Source organism: Cyanistes caeruleus, chromosome 8, assembly GCF_971803275.1.
Source record: "Cyanistes caeruleus chromosome 8, bCyaCae1.hap1.1, whole genome shotgun sequence".
NCBI lineage: Eukaryota > Metazoa > Chordata > Aves > Passeriformes > Paridae > Cyanistes > Cyanistes caeruleus.
In genome coordinates, this window is record NC_141708.1 from 25,369,282 (window position 1) to 25,386,453 (window position 17,172).

The 17,172-nt window shown below is 38.9% G+C and overlaps 1 protein-coding gene across 2 annotated transcripts in view; it reads left to right on the top strand.

Annotated features, from left to right (window-relative positions):
• The first annotated feature begins 1,742 nt into the window (after window positions 1-1,742).
• Window positions 1,743-17,172, top strand: part of SH2D4B (SH2 domain containing 4B) — a 46,124-nt gene continuing 30,694 nt past the window's right edge. Inside the window, exons 1-4 of one of the 2 annotated variants that reach the window (XM_023929301.2) lie at window positions 1,743-2,075; window positions 6,267-6,426; window positions 7,496-7,643; window positions 15,211-15,355. In XM_023929301.2, the coding sequence (XP_023785069.2) occupies window positions 6,326-6,426; window positions 7,496-7,643; window positions 15,211-15,355 (394 nt within the window). In that variant the 5' untranslated portion in view covers window positions 1,743-2,075; window positions 6,267-6,325. Of the gene's footprint in view, window positions 2,253-6,266; window positions 6,427-7,495; window positions 7,644-15,210; window positions 15,356-17,172 lie in introns of both variants that reach the window. The other variant, XM_086899835.1, reaches the window with a different exon arrangement.

Genomic DNA, 17,172 nt, shown 5'->3' on the forward strand with positions numbered 1-17,172 from the left:
GGGAGCCACAAAATTATTTGGAACATACTGGATAGATGTTGCTTAAATGGTATTTTATTTCTGTGTTTCTTTTTTCTTCTTCTTTTTGGTTTCTAAGATGCAAACCTCTTTGTGTATGTTGCATATATACATACCATGTCCTAATGCAAACCCACTTACCTTTGAGTGTTGTGCACAGTTACCCCTGCTACATTTGTTAATTACTACAGTCTTATCTGACTAACTGTTTTCTCCCTTAATATTTGCTCTCTTCAGTCACTCTTCCTTTATTTGATCCTGCAGGGGTTTATTGCAGCATAATTATTTCCATGGTAACAGGCTGTAATTCCATAAACAGAAGATTGAGTTTGTTATATGATCAGGAAGCAGCTGGAGAGCCATAAAAGGCTGATTTTTCAGCAATGCTGAAATCCTGCAACCCTTATTGATATATTAATGTAATCAGCTGAATTTCTTGCTCCCTTCACAAATCCTCCCCTAAATAAAGACACATAACACAGCGTTGAAATTCAAAGGTGTGTAAACTGAAATGTTACGGGCAGAATTTCCCCCCATTCTTCTTAAGAATAGCAATGGGGGGGTTTTTTGATTGTATTTTGGGAAAAGAGAGATATACTACACTTCTATGACTATTAGCAGGGGCAGTGCACAAATTAATTGTAGATTTTCAGTTTATTGTGGGATGATGCTATTTTTGTTACTTTCCTCATTACAATCTAATTATTCTCTGTAGATTTTAATGGATTTACAGAAGTTAAGGTTTTGAGAAGTACATTCTATCCTTTGTCTGAATAGTCTCTCAAAAACATTCACAGTAATTTCCTAGGTTTTCTCCTTAGAAGTGAAATTCTGTTTGTGTGTTTGTAAAAAAAAATGATAATTCAATACTTATATTGGCTAAGCTCAAGGAACTGAGAACAGCCTAAAGCTCACATCCTCATTTTCATCCTAATCAATGCACTTCTAACACATGCCCTCTAGCTAATGAAACTCTGAATGAAACCTCATCTACCCTGCAGACTAACAAAGCTCAAGCCTCTACTTTAAAGGAGTCATAAAAATAATTTGCTTGGAAAGCCAAGAAATCTCAAGTAAAGGACATTGTGCTTAGACCAGAGTGTACCAGATATTTGAATTGCAGAAGAACAAAAAAACACAACCCTACAAACACAGAAAACTCTGTGAGCTATGGTTCAGCTCTCCATGGCAAACATATATCAGGCTGATCAGCTTTTAGTGCACATGCAGCCTATTTCAAATGCATAATAAATTTCAAAAGTTTTTTTCTAGCCCAGAGAGAGAAAAGAATAGAGATGTTTTCTGTAGAGAGTCAAAAGATACTTATGTGAGTACAAAACTTCCCAGCGGGTGAGGAAGGACAGTCAATTGCTGTTGCAGAGATCTGTAGCTTCCAGGCAGGAAAATTATGGTGTGAAGCCCAGAGAAAAAAGGCTGTTCATGGAAATAGCAGATTCCTTAGTAAAACATCCAGCAGAATTTGAATGCTGTCCTGTGGTTCTGAGATGATAAATCAGTGATCACATAATTTTCTGCATTTCCAGCCTGTGGTATTCCCTACCATGGAAAGGCAGGAGGGTGCTTGGTGCTCTCTGTCATTTTGCTGGACTAAGCAGGCAGGCTGGGTGATGGCACAGCTGGGAATCCTGACACCAAACCAGGCCTCTAGCTCCTTGGAATAGTTCCTGTGTGAGCATGGGATGGATCACAAACAGGGGCTGCTGGGGGCTCTCTGACTGTTAAAGCAATGCTGACCAAGCTTGGAGAAAGGAAGCTGACTCCAGCAGTATTCTATTTGCTCTAATTTTTCCAAATTTCATTATTTCCGAAGCTCCAGCTTTTGTTTGGAGTTGTGAAAAAGGAGCCTAAGAACCCATAAAACTCTTGAACCCAGTGAGTGAGTGGCTCAGCTCCTCTGTGAGGCCCATGTCTCTGTTTGTTACAAGCCTCAGACACAACCTGGAGGTCTGAGCTGGCAGGATTGGAAGGCAGGGCGGCCTGAGCTCCGCACACAGCCGTGATTCCCCATCAGCTGTGGTGCTTCTCTGTGTCCCCAGGTATCCAGGCAGTGTGGGTGTTCCCTGGCAGCCTTTGGCCATGGCAGGGGTGAGGTGACAGTCCTGGGCAGCACACAGGCCGAGAGCAGCCGGTGGTGCCCCATGGCTCCGCTCCTGGTAGCACTCACCCCTCCGTGTACAGGCCGCGAGTGCTGCTGGCACAGCCTCCTCGTTCTTGTAGGTGACAGCTCCACTTTCCTGTTGCTCTCTAGGGCATTGTTTTACACTTTCATTGCTGTTATAGGATTCACTGTGCAAATAACAGACAAATAGAGAACGTGATTTGCTCTTATTTTTGATGGTGTGTGTTTATATGTACAAACTTGAGTTCCTGTTGGCTCGAGCTTTAGATCTCCAAGAAAGTTTTTGATGTGATCCCTTTGTACTGCCAATTTGAGAGAGCTGATTTTGCATTTTCTGACCTGGCATTTGTCTGGAGTAAGGAGCCAGAAGCCAGTTTATTGGTCTCAAGGCAGTGTGGGTGTAGGTTTAGAGGAGCTCCATGTGAGATACTAATTCATGGATGAGCTTCAGCTAAAAAGAACTTCAAAAGTTTATGTTGTCTTCTTCTGGTGTTACAAAGTTGTTTCAGGTGAAAAATGGTGGAATATTAAAGCTGATAAGTCGTTGATCTGAAGAGTAGGGATGGGGAAAACCTGTTAAATTATTCAGTAAGTTTTCTTGATAAAGCAGTGCTTGTTTCTAAAATACTTCCATTTCTACTCTCCAATCCAGACTAACTTTGCTGTTCACTGCTCCCTAAGGGTTATTATTTGCAGCCTGCCACAGTCTCTCTGAGAAGAAAAAGGTCCTTTTGTGGTCAGAGCACAAGACCAGGGCTCAAACAATTTAATTTTTGTTTCCTGACTCTGCATTAGGCTTTGTGGCTGGGCTCAGAAGCCTGCTGCTGAGCAGGAAACACGAGGTTCTCTCGCCTCCTTCTCATCTACATTTCAAATTTGCTTAGTCAGGACCTGTCTCTTCCTTTTATATTTAGTTGAATTTTTCTTTTTTTTGTGTATTTCTCTTTCATTTGGAAATAAAGTGTATTAACAAAACATCTTACTTGGCAGAAAATATTTAATACTTGAGAGGCATTTCAAAGCATTTTTTTTAATTTCCTTTAAACATAAAAGAGTTATTTTGTTAGAATCAGCCCTCAACTGTGGTAATTCTGTGCTTGCAAAGCAGACAACACTAGTTTCCTACAAGTATTAGGGAAAATAATTTTCTGGACTCTCTTGATCTTGCCATAGGTTCTGGGGTTTAAAATATTAGCCTAGAAGAGCTGACCCTCTCACTGTGAATGTAATTCTGCAGGCTGCAGAGGCTTTTTGTATGGCAGGAATTCTGTTTTCATGGTGCCAGATTTTCTTCCTGAGGTGCTCATATTTTTTTTCTGCACATTCAATTTTGATGTTATTTTGTGCTAAGAAACTACTGAGTTTTATGATCAGATTGTACAGTAAAGCCCAGCTGCAGCTTTATGGGAGCAGAGGTTTAAGGGAAGGTTTGCATGGGAGTCATTTCTTGAAGTAAATTCAGCGTTTGGATGTGAAAAGGCCTTCTTTTCTTCTAGAGAAAAATCTGAATTAAGGCATATGTGCTCAAGTTGAATTGTTTTAAAATTACATATATGGGGGTCTATCTGTTTAATGCTAAAGGCTAAAATTGCCAGATTGTTTAATACACAAATCTTTCAGCTTGAACTATACTAGACCATGTACTTTTTGCATATACAGTAGAGTTCTGTACTGTGTGTAGTGCTGAACCAACAATACATTATACAGATGGTTTCAAAGGAGTTTGTACATCTACTGGCTAGAACTTTATAAAAAAGATCTATTGTTTTAAAAGAAAGAGAACAATTTCTCAAGACATGTCTACAAATCAGCTGTTTGTTTTTTCGGGATGGGTTGCAATGGGTAAGCTGTGCCTCTGAGAAACACATTAATAAACCTTTGGCACAGAAAACCTTGAGAGAAGCAAAGATAAAATTTGTCTGCTTACCTGAAAAGTTTGGGGTTTTTTTTTTGGTTTTTTTTCCCCTGGTTCCCTCTGGTAAGCTCATAAATGAACAGAAATAGTGAAATTGTCTCACAACTGGAGTAGCATTTTGTATCCACCAGCTATGGTACAGATCCATTAATACAAGGTGTGGTGTTTGCAATGTTTGCTTTGAAGTACTAAATAAAAGAGAGCAACTAGGATATTCAAATTCCTCACAAGAAAGAAGACATGCTGTGCTTTTAAAACAAAATCTCCCTTTGCTTATATGGAATCAGTACTCCTGGGAAATCATTCCATACTTCTCAAGATACTTTACCATGAAATGCAGTAGGTGAAAACCTTGCAGGCAAGTATTGATATGGCCAGTCAGGTCTCAGCAGATGGTGTTCTAATGCTGTGTCCAAAAAATACAACATAAATGTTGTGTTGACAGGAACACAGAAATGTACAGAATAAGAACCACAATGAAATACATTCACATTTATAACCTGAGACATAATCTGATAGACTGTGAAAGAGCAAATGCTTTTGAGAGTTATTGAAGGAAAACACTATTAGCTTAAATTTCCACCCCTCTTTGAAGTTCGTAGCGTTAGGCCAACGCTGGGGATTCGTATAAATTACATTTTCAAATTTGATATAGAATATTGGCTTTCATGGCGAGATCCGATCCGTTCATTGCCTTCAGTCTGGATTGTCAACACTTGTGAGTGTGGGCTGGCGCTGACACTGCTGCTGTCAACAGCCCCACTCCACTGCCTCCTGCAGCTTTCTGCCTTCAGCCTGGGATGTCAGAAACACTTCATTGATTGTGCATTGGGAAACTTAATCTGGTTAAATGGATATGTCCTCGCACAGAACAAGTGGTAGCTGAAGGTGAGAGTAGCGAAGCTGATTCTAGTAGAGAGAGATGGAGGAAAAGTGGAAGCAAAGCCTGCCTGTTCAAGTAGGACAGGTTTCTTTTAACTCTCAGGGGAACACTGGAGAAAAACTACTTAGGAAAAGTAGTCCATTTCTTTATGTTTTCAAATGAAACAAGATATTTTTAGAAGATATGTTGTGACGCACAATTTTCTCATATCGATGCCTTGGTGAGAGGATAAAATCTAGGGGACTGTGCGATACAGAAAATGACGCAAACTGCTGACCCTTTATGGCCTTGCAGGCTGAATTCTTTAAAATAAATCCACTGTCCATCTTGGTAATGATCTTTGTAGAAGAATCTCCTTTTCTGGAGGACAGTTTCAACAAATTTGCAAGAAATAAAACATAAAAATTGATGCTTAAGAGGTGTTTCTAAAAATTCCTTTTATGAAGCTCTAAAATGCTTATAATATTTGACAGTTGTATGTATAAAAGCAGAAGGAGGAGACCAAACCACACTAAGTCAAGTAGTGTAAATAGCTATTAAAATGTATTCAGGTAGGATCTTATCCAGTGCCCTTTGTAGTCCTATAGTTGCTTCTTGTACCCGATGGTTCACCAAATGCATTCTGTTTTGTAAAGAGCACTCAGGCTTTCTTTTTGGTGTTATTAAAATAACTCTGTCAACACAGTAACCATAGATTTTTGTGTCGTTTGTATCATGAAAATTGAACCAGAAATTTAATCCCTTTCAACTGCTTATGTGAGCAGAATAGGCTCTGCAGCACTGAGTGGAGTATGCAGACTCCCTGAAACTCCTGCTTCACACAGTGGGAACAGGAAATTCCTGGATTCTTTGAAGGTGTTCCCATGAAGTCTCCTTACCTGTTCAACACTCAAATTCTCTGTGCACAGAGCATTTTTAGTCACATAATGTCACTGGTTATTGCTTTTGCCCCATCTCTTTTTCCACGCTTTTCATTCATCCCTCGTTGAGTGAAGCAAGAAAATATAGCAATTAAAAAGGGATTATAATACTGGAATTCTGGGAAATGCATGACTGAATGAATATTTTTTAAGGGGGACAGTGAGTTTTTAAAGAACGCATAATCTGCAGCATAAAAACCTTTTTAATTTTTTGCCCCAGCATATGACCAGTTCCGATCAAAGATTTCATTGGACCTCTGAGCAACGTTTTCTTCTGAAATGTAAATTGCAAGCTTAATGTCTTCAAAACTACAGGCTTTCCATGTTTCCATGTGTGTTTGTGTAGGATTGGAGGCAGTGTTGATGTTTTGCTCTTGGTGGCTGTTGCAGGTAACGGCAAACACGTGCACTGGCTGCGGGGCAAGGACGGTGAGGTCTGGGTCTGGGTGATGGGAGAAGCCCCGGGGGACAAACCCTACGAGCAGATCTCGGAGGAGCTCATAGCAGAGCGGGCCAGGCAGCAGGCACAGAAGGAGGCAGAAGAATTATGGTGAGGATTTAAGAATCTGAGTTCAGGGCCCACTTGGCATAATGGGAGACTTGACCCTGTAGAAAGGTGGCAGGTAATGGTGGGTAAAGCTGGTAAGTGTGTTTTGTGAATGTTTGCTTTCACTTGTTTTGTCAGGCTTTCAGTGTGTTAAAAATGTCCTTTTTATTGAATATTGTTTTTACTGAATATCGAAAGCCAAAACCCCTCGTTTCAAAAAAACAGTGGTGCCAACTTTTTCCTCTCTTTGGAAATTTAGCTAGACCATTGACCAGCCTGTAAATAAAGAAAAATGAAGCAGCCTGGTTTTGAGATGATTAAATTAGATATGTTTGTTATATCACAGTTCTGAGACCACAATGGGGGTTTGGTACATAAAATCCTTTCAAAATTGGTTTTATTTGCATTTTGCTAGTATTAATTCTTATTCCAGCAGTTCAAAAACTCATTATATAAAGTGCCATGTGGCTGTTTCTAGCAGGGCCTTTTCCGGGTTTGGGGGAGATTCAAAAGTGTTTTGATGCTTGATATTGTTAGGAATTAGGCCACCTGCCCCACACATTTCCCTTGTAGTGCAGCACTGAAAAGTGACTGTTTAAATATCTGGTTATTCTTTTATCCTAGATTATTCTTGCTTTGAGTGCTTGCATATTTAAGCAGGGATTGAAACCTTCAACCTGTGCTCTGAATTCCCTTTTTGTTGTCAGTACTAGTAAATAATCTAGCATTAAAATTTGGGAGAATTTTGTATTGCTATTTGTAAGACAATAAATTCCCAACCATGCTTTGCTAGACTAATAGAAAAATATGAGGTATGAATTAAAGACATCCAAGAAGTGCTTGTCTAAGTTAGAAGTGCCATTTTAATTAATAATTTATCAAAAATTGTAAATTATCTGCTTTCTTCAAATACGATTTGTGGTAGTTCTCTTGTTAAATACATTTTAATTCTTTTCTTGCATCTTTCTGTGAAGTCTTATGCTAATTATTTATTGCAAAAAGTGAGAAAGTATTGATCTTCAATTTAAGAAAATTAGTGCATTAAATTTCTATTTTCACATCCTTTCTGAAGGAGACAAAAGGAAGCTGAAATAACAAAGAAATTCCGTGATGCTATGGCTCAAGAAAAAGCCAGAATAGTGGCAGAAAAATGGAAAATAGAAATGGAGGATCGGAAAGCAGCCAAACTGGAGGAAGAAAAAATTCAGGAGGAACTGAAGGTTTGCATAGAGCAATTTAGTTTTTTTTTTAATAGTATTTTCATATAGATTCATAGTTCTTGTCACCTTCAGTGCATGCTTATTAATAAACTTTAAAATCCAGAGCTGTAATTTTTCATTCTGGAATATACAGATAGCTACATGGTGTTCAGCAGAACAGCTGGGTGAGCGATGAGAAAAAATTACAGGTCTCATTCAGAAGTGCCAGAACAATCAAACTGGTTATTCAGCTCACACATTAACAGAATTGTTCAGTCAGCTGTGCTGGGTGAATCATCCTGGGGAAAAAAAATGTACAATTGGGAAAGATCTCATTTTAAGTTAGTTTGCTTGAATGTATTCTGTGTATTTTGGATGAGTTTGTTCATATAATGAACTTCAAAACTGTGTCACTACTTCCTTCAAAATAATAAGGGGTGGATCCTTCCCCCACTCAAAATATGGGAAAAGTCCAATTGGCTTTGCTGGGAGAAATTCATTTGCCTGATTTTTATTGACTTCATAGTGAACTTTCTGTGAACTCAGTTACAGTATTTTAATGTTTGTTGGAAATAATATTTTTTTTCACATTTTCTAGTTGAAAATAGCAATTTCAAAACTAAATAGGAAATGCCTCTGTCCGCCCTTTTCATATTACTTGATAAAGAGAAGAGCATGTTTAAAAATGAGAAAGTAAAATATAATGGGTTCAGTGTGCAGAGAAGTCCTCTGAGGGCAGGATGTGCAGGCTGGCACTGCACACCATTGGTGAGGCAGAGTTTCCATGGAGAAAGCCTGGAGAAAATCTGACTCCCAGCATCCAGCAACTTCCATCTATGCTCCTCTCCCCTGCTGACAGCTCGCTGTGTCTCTTCCTCCTTTCCTGGTACAGTGATTTAAGGTGTGGAGAGCAGGGATAGACTTTTCCCATTGTCCCTTTGTGATGGGAGGAATGCTGAAAACTCAGTGTTAAGTTTATGTGGTTTGATTGCAAACAGCAAATTTCTTGTCACTCTGCAGACTGTGGGCCTGGGATTTGAGGTGTTGTGGAGCTCAAACCAGGGTGGTTCCTGCAGAGAAGGCTGCACTGAGTTCCTGATTTACCTTTGCACAATTAATTTGAATTCACAGGAGAGAACGGGGCCTTTGAAAATTGATGTCAATGAGTAATGAAAGTATACCTTTTAAGTGCTTTATTAATATATGAATAATGAGCAGAGCATTATTTTACACTAAATTACTACCTAATTAAACACTCTTTGCTCTCTGGAAAGCAAAACCCTCTTGAACAAAGGCTGGCAGAGTGTTCACTTATATCTCTGTGGCTGATTTACAGGACACTTGATGGGGAAAATGTCCACAAGCTCACTGTTACTGTTCTGTTTCAATGAGACTTTTTCAAAGAGCAGAGTGAACAACTTCTAAGACTTTCAGTGGCCAGTATTCATAGCTTTCTACTAAGGAAAACTAGTTGTTCAGTTGTTGATACAATTACAAGGAATGGCATCAAATTCTGCTCATTTTCATGTTGATGGAAGGCTAATGTCAGAGTGATCTGTGTTTCCAGTTTCCCAGGACATGAGCAGGTGGCCTCCATCCAGCTGTGTGCCTGGTAGGAGCAAGGAACACTGCTGGAAGTGGGTTGAAATTGTTTCAGTTTCTACTTTGAATTTCAAGTACTTAACTTTGGCCAGGATTTCTGTATCTCTCTACCTAAAGTTTCAAACATTTATTCTACTAAGGAAGTAGAAACCCCTTCTTTCTCAATGTTTTTTCTTAAATAAAGCATTTGAAGACAGAATTTGAAAAAAAATTAAATAAATGGAACAAAGTTTTCAAAACAAGACCCAGCTGAAAGGAACACTTTGGCTTAAGGAATTAGTCTGGAAACAAGATATGATGCAGTGATTGTTTTTTAAAATACCCTTTGTCAAGTGTTCTCCCAGCATTTCCTGTATTAATCCAACAAGAGAGTCTTAATTCCACTTTCAGCATTGGCTCTTCAATTAGGTCTATAATTTGAGATCTGTCAGGAGAGACTTGGACTGACCAGCAGAGATCCAAATGCAGGGTTGAGTCCTGGTGCTTTGACACTGCTCCTTTGCTGCTCAGAAAAGCAGCTTTATCTGTTACTTGCTCTTGAAAGATCAGGTCTTGTACATTGTGTGTATCTAGACAGGAAAAGGAAGTTGTGTTTTGGCATCCACATTCAACTGCAAGAAGGAACTACAGCTAAGGTACATGGAAAAAGATGAATTAATGCATCTACTGATGTATGACAGAGGTAATTGATAGAATGAAGAAAAGGATGTGGAATTTGATGCAGATCTGTAGGGCAAGCTTGCTTCAACAGCTTTAAAATATTTAATGCACTGGTAATCATCCTGTGATGATGACCAGACATGTTTAAAGAAGTCTCCAGACTGAGATATGGAAAGTTCAGTCTCTGCTAATGCTTCATCCTCTTGAAACAGTTTGACTTGGTAAATTGAAACTGTCTTGTTTCTGCTGGCATGTTTAATTTCTAAACACTCCTTTTTAAGATGCTTTTATTCCTCCTGACCTATCATGGCATGTTAGGGCTGTCTGCACTAGATAAATGATATCTTACATATCAAAGTGAATGATGATCCCTATTTCCTTTTCCAACACTATTTGAAAAGTATTGGTTTCCTTGGTGTTTCTTAAGCAGAATTGCCTTTAATTTATGATGCTAGAATATAAATTTTGACTACTCTAGTTTTGCAGTTTAAGGACAGCTATTCTTTTATGCACCTATTGCAAAGCATAAATAAGAAAGCCAATCACTATTATTAATCTTTTGCTAATTCACAAAGGCTATGAGGTCATAGGCATAATTTTCTGTGGTTATCAGTAGCTGTCATTAAGAGTCTGAACAATGTGCAGAACTAAGGCAAATTAAAGATGTGAGTGTCATCCAGCCAGGGGTGGGTATCTTTCAGCTACATTTAGAAATAAAAGAGCTCTTCTCTCAGTTCAGTCTTCATGTGGTCTACATAAAGCAAGAGAATATTAATAGCAAAGTACTGTCCTTATGACAACATCAGATACCTGCCAAATTTAATAATATAAGCAGAGTTGACAGCAGAACTAGATTGCTCCTTAAAAATTCCCTGGGAGATGAAATGTGTCTCATCAAAGAAGATGGGTTGAGAATCAACCTTCAGAGCACAGAACAATTAGTGCTTCTGTTCAGGAAATATCTAATTAACCTTATGCTCAGTAGAAAGAATACAATTTCTATTGAGCTTGGATGAGCTTTCAACACATGTCTGAATGCTTTACTGTGCCCCCAAGTGCTGTGGACCTGATTCTTCAGAAAATTGCTGCCAGATGTAGAGTTTAGGAATACAGTGAACTGTCACCATTGCCATTTGGAGTACTGTGGGCTTCTTATGATGGAGCAGTGAGCATTCTGTCTTGATCTGAAAAAAACTCTTGTCTCCAAGTAAACGTCAAGCACTTGAGTGGGACTGTTATCTCCAAGTGCAAATAAGCTGTAAGTTCAGCTCTGTGCTTCGCTGTGCCAAGAAAACATTGAACTCTTTCCCAAAGACAGCATATATAGGAATATGACAACAGCTTCTTGCTGGGGTTCAGCACCCAATTCATGCTGAAAGGGCCTGAGTTGGGTTATTTCAATGACAATTACAATAATTCAGTAATACCTCATTTTGTTTCCTTTTGGGTGTCCACAGTTCAGTAATCCTTTTATTTTCTATGCTGTTGTCCCTTGAACAATGTTGTGAATGTTCTTTTTGCTTGGGAACTGGTCTTTATCCTACTTATAACTGCCATTAATTTTAAAGAACAATCTCTTCCTCAGTGACATCAGTAATGACTGCACTTCTGAAGATAATGTCTTCAGTCTGGATTGCTGGTAGAAACTAGCAAAGCTCAGTGTTATCCATGGGTAAATTGGAAAATCTGAGCCACTAATGAGGGTAGCTTACATGTTTGGAATTCATGCTGTGAAGAGTCTCTAAGGTCCAGAGACAAACTTTAAGTAGATGGTCACTGGATCTATGATAAATTACTTGAGCAGAGCCTGTTCCAGCAGTAAATGCCAGCTCTCTCCCAACCAGGAACGGTCCTTAGCTTTATTTTCCAGCTTATGGAACACAGGGTCTTTGTGAATCGAAGTAAGTTGGTACCTCCTTGTATGAGATGTGTGAATAGCATGTCCTGGGACACATCCATGGCAGAAATCTCGTAGCTTCTGCATAAAGCATGAATGCATTTCGTACATTTTTGGCTGTGCAAATACATGCACAGTGAAGTGATGCAAAGCCTGTGTTCCTTTTGAGAAGCTGGTAGTAGAGAAGAAAATAATGCCTCTGCAAACACTTTCTTTTCTGCAAGTGCGAGTATTTTCTCAGAAAAAGGCTGGGAAGGAGTTGGATATATTTCTGCTGTTACTCAGAGCTCTGTTGGCACCTGTCAGGTGGGTCTGGAGAGAAGGCTGATCTCTGAACTCAGCCTTGCTGAGAGCAGCCTGTCCTGCAGCCGGGGACCCTGGGGTTTCCAGATTTCCTTCCTCAGAGCAGGGAGTCCCTGAGAGCTCTCAGCTGTGTTTTAGGTGGCCTGAATGTCTTGCCTGGCCAGGTGGTTGCTGAGTGGGCTCAGGAGGTTTGCTGCAGCTGTGGTGCAGCCAGCTGGCTGCAGCTTTCAGGGTGCCAAAGACACTTTGTGCCAGCCTGAAGCACTGAGAGAACCCCAGGCAGTATTTGCTTCAGAGAGGGCTGTTGTAACAAGTATACCTTGTGGGTTTTGCCCTGAGCAGGATGTTGGTCATTCAGCTGCCCTGCATCCTATAAGACTCCCCAGAAAGACCCCAAGAGCTGTGGCAGCCAGAAGCCCAGTTTTCCTCTCTAAAAAACACCACTTTTTTCTTTGGCCTTTTCCTCAGTGTATTTTTTAAATCTTTCTGCGGCAGTGATTACCTAATCTCCTTTCATTTGCCTTGGACTGAAACATTAAAACTCAACTATGGCTAATATGAAATATTATGTAGAGCTGCCCATAGTAAAGCTGTCAAACAAGGCGAGACACACATAGACAGAAACAAGTTTGTGGTAAATTCTTGGCTGCCAGAGGATAGATAAGATCATTTCACATATTCAAATTCTCCAGTGGAGTAAAGGCTGGAGAGGATTACTGCTGCCTGTTGAATTGCCAGTGTGATTTGTTTCAGCAGCTTGGTATTTCTCAACAATTTGCAGCTCTGTACTGAATTGTCACCTTCCTAATTATTTTGGCAGAGCGGAAAGGGTCAGGCACAGAGTACGATCTCTCTCAACTTTCAGGCAGAAGATGTTTTTATGTATTACAGCTGTTCACTCTCAGCTCTGATGTGAAGGATTGGATTCCTGGGGAGAAGCAGACAAACTGTTTGCTGTATTCTTGCAGTGGAGTAAATGTGAAAAGTTCAATTGCTGTTCATTTTAAATACAAGCACGCGTTGTTTAGTCATATTGACAAAAGGATGACTGTTCTTTCCTGTGTCATACCAGCAAGGATTGTTTCTTCTCACTCACACCTTAGGCAATATACCTGCACATCTATGCACTAATTTAATAAATAGAAGTTAAATCTCTCCTTTCTGTAAAAAGAAAGATTATGAGAAAAAGTTATAGTGAATTCAGGATCAAGTACCTGTGTTAAGTTTTTGTTGTTGTCTCTTCCTTGACTTAAATCTCCTTCTCAGTTAAAAAGGTAGGATTTTCTTAGTTGGTATTGTTGCCTTCCATTAAGAATTCAAACTCTACCTGAATTCTAGTCTTTGGTGTGTGTGTGTGTATGTGTGTGGGCTTTTTGTTTTTCTTAGACCCTTTCATCTTTTTACTAGAAATGTTTCAGCCACAGCTACATTAAAAAACAAGCCCAAACCTACAACAAAAGTCTTGTGTGATTCAGGGAAACTGCAGTGAGATTGATTTTTTTTTCCTCCCCCTCCTCTATTTTTCAGTTTACCTTGTGGTTTAAGATGTTGAATACAAAATATTCTGATAACCCAGGATTGCTTCTGTGTCTGTCCATCTTCCTGAAGGATAGACTGGTTATATTGAATTTTTTTAGGTAGTGAAGATAAGTGAATAAATATTCTCCTCATAAGAATAAAGAACAGTTGATCTCATATTTTTCTCAAGAAGAGAATTGAGCCATTTTTTAGCAGCTAAAATGTGCAGTCCCTAATTCTACAGAGATATTAAAAATGATAATTTTTTTCCTGAGGAAGCTGCTTGGCTTTGAAATTAGCATTATCTAAAAGCATTGACTATTCAAAAATAATGAATTGTCCACTCAGCTCATGTTTTTAGGAGCTAGGAAATAACAATGGAAGAACAATGTTAGAAATGATCCAAGATAGTAGCATTAGCATTGACTGAAGAACAATACTAGGCTTTTCTTTCTCAGAAATAATAAGAGCAGCCTAATATATTGTTCATAGAATCACATAAGGGTTGGACCCTTAATCTTAATCCTATAAATGTCATAGGATTAACATTTTGCACCAATCTACTTTGGGTTTCCCTTACTTATAGTTTAGGTCAGGTAGCTAGTACAGTAATTCAGGGTGATTTCACTCATTTTTTTACTCATAAAAAATTCTTACCTGTAGGTTTGTTACCCATAAGTGTATAGTGTTGGTCCCATTATAAAATTAAATAAAAACTGGTTTTATTTGTAATTCAAGTTATTTCAATAATATGAATAACACTTAATGAAGTTCAGTTTTGAGTTTTTTGTGGGCTTCAGTTAAACTGTATGATTTAAATCTGCTTCTTTACTGCCTAAGGGATTTGGGAAAATTCATTGGAAAACAGATACAGATTCCTAGTTCTGCATTTATTGAGCTCCTGTGTTATTGATAATATGAAGGAGGCCAGCTGCAGAAGCAGTCTTTCTCAGATTTCTGTCTCTTTTAAGGCTTTCTTGGAAGGGAACTTTTTTGGCATGTTATTCTTAGCAACATTTTGCAAAGTGACTGTTGTGTGCTGAAGGATCTGCCTTTTCCTCCAGAATGCAGTGATATTAGTTTTTGGAAAATAATATTCCCTGTTTTGGTTATGATACATTGGGACAGTTACTAAAGCAAGAACAGCAATACATCAGTTCCTGGCTTTTAAGGTTCTGTGGATGATGTGTGTAGTGCTAGAAGGCAGCACTTTGTACCTTGGTTTAAGTCCATGAGTACCCCCACAGTAACTTTGGTGGGGGTACTCATGGACTTAAACCAAGCTTTGCTTATGGCCTGAGGGATATCACAGGCTTTGGTGCCACGTGAGAAAATATTTTCTGTATAGTTTTCAGATCTTAGATGCTTACATGTTCCTCATTCCTGTGACACCTGTGCTCTCAAAATGTGCCCTCCTCCTTAGGAATTCCTAAGGTGGGAAAAATTCAGTGAGAAAATTTTGAGAGGTAAGAAGCCCAAAGTTAGAAGAGACAGTGATTTACTCAAGGTAATGCAGCTTCTCTGTGATAGGAAGCAACTGAAGCAGTGTCTCAGCTTCTGGCACATTCTTCCTCTTTAGTCACTTCTGGCTTACTTCATTTTCTCTAGAAAAGAGAAGAAGAGGAAAGACAGAAAGGTGAGGAACTTATCAGGCAGCAGGAAGAAATCCGGGCAAAGGAGCTGTACCTGAGCCTGAAGCAAGCTCAGCAGCACAGTCAGCACAGCGACGATGACCAGGAGTGGGAAGAACAGTGTGAGTAAAACTACCTTCACAGCATTAGTGTATTTCTGAAAGCAGATAAAAGGACACTTGCAGAATGGAGAAGGTGTGGCCAAAAAAAATCCTCTTCTACCCAGAGCAATGCAAAGTGCTGTATTATTCTGGTGGAAATTACCAGCTTAAAATTACAAACAGAAGTTTTGGATTTCTTTCTGAATCTGAGTCGATGCCTTATTGAATTTTTTTTGTGTACAATGACTGAGATCATTAAATTCTGTCTAATGTACTTAATTAACAGTTTTGGCTTAGTAATAATAACTCGGGGCACAGCTATTTTGACAGCTTGTCCTCAGCTATCTCTGAAGAGATAAAATCTGTCTTCATCAGTATTTTAATTGCTTCCATATGGTAGTGGGGTGAAGCTATGATATCAATGCTGAAACTCACTTCATTCCAAAAGATTCCAATAAATCATACTTAGATTGTTGCTCTAAAAAAAACACCTGATGATGATGATGTTGATGATCTCACTCTGTGGAAGTACTGTTCCTTTTTAGATAGCCTGAAATTCTTTATGAATATCATAATTGTGATTAATTTCCACTCTTCTTTTGGTGATTTTTAAAAGCCTATAAGGAACAGAACAACTATATTATTGTATAGATGTATACATTAATACTGTAGATAAATAAAGGTCCACATTAGCAATAACTTTCAAAATACACAATTAGTTTATTTTATGGATTTAGTCATCACTTCATTAATTCCTGAGGACTAATTACTGAAGAGCTATTACCTGGAATTGATCTGATAATGAATCATTCTGTACAAGATGAATTAAATCTATATGATACACTGCTGCCATTTTCCAAGCTCATAACAGGGTATGTTAATTTTGATCAATAAAACCTCTGTATATTACACTGTCAATAAAGATAAAGTAATTTTCTGGAGAATTATCTAAATCCAGGCATACATACTCATATGGAAAGAAAAACTATCTTTCTTTATTTTGGGTATGTGAGAGCAGAACGAGTTGGTGAAAAATTAGCCCTTTAATTCTGCAGAAAATCAGCATCAGCTGGCAACACAGCATAGAGGATGGTATTGTGTACTTCAGGATTTCTTTGATGCTATATAAGGAAAGAAAACTCATTTCAATCATGTTGTTAGACAAAAAAGAAACTGAAATAAAACAAAATACTACAAATACTACTAAAACCAGGTATCATTTTCTTACTATTGCATTAATGAGGTAACTGATGTTTTAAATTGTTGCCTCTATTTTCTTGAGGAATGCTGTTTGTGCAGGGATAGACATCAAAAATGCAATAGAATAATTATGGAGAAGGGAGGGAGAAAAAGGAATAAGCTATGAAAGGTTTTGACCATGAGTTCTGGAATGGCGTTTTTGGTCTATTAAACCCTTGTGACTGCATCACATGCTGGTGGGAGTAGTCTGCCACCAGAAATTTTTTGGTGAAAGCTCCTGGGGTATTGTGTATGCTCTGGAGGAATTCTGTCACCTCCAGCCTGTGTGCCTCAGTACCTGCAGCTCTGTTCCCTCACCCTGAGGGTGACCAAGAGCAGCTCAGGTGCTCAGAGCTGCTGATCCTGGTCACCAGAAGTAGCTGCCGGGGCAGAGCAAAAGCTCAGCACCTCCTCTCTCGCTGCTGGGTTTGCAGCCTGCTGTAAATTCTGTGCTGCCAGAGTTATGCTGTTAGCAGTAATTGATTTAGCATTAAACTAACTGCAGACTAATGACTAGAGTGTACCATATCCTTGTTTATCCTCTTATGCTTATCTCGGTGTGTCAATTTATCCCTGTTGGTTTGAGGGCTCAGAGCCGT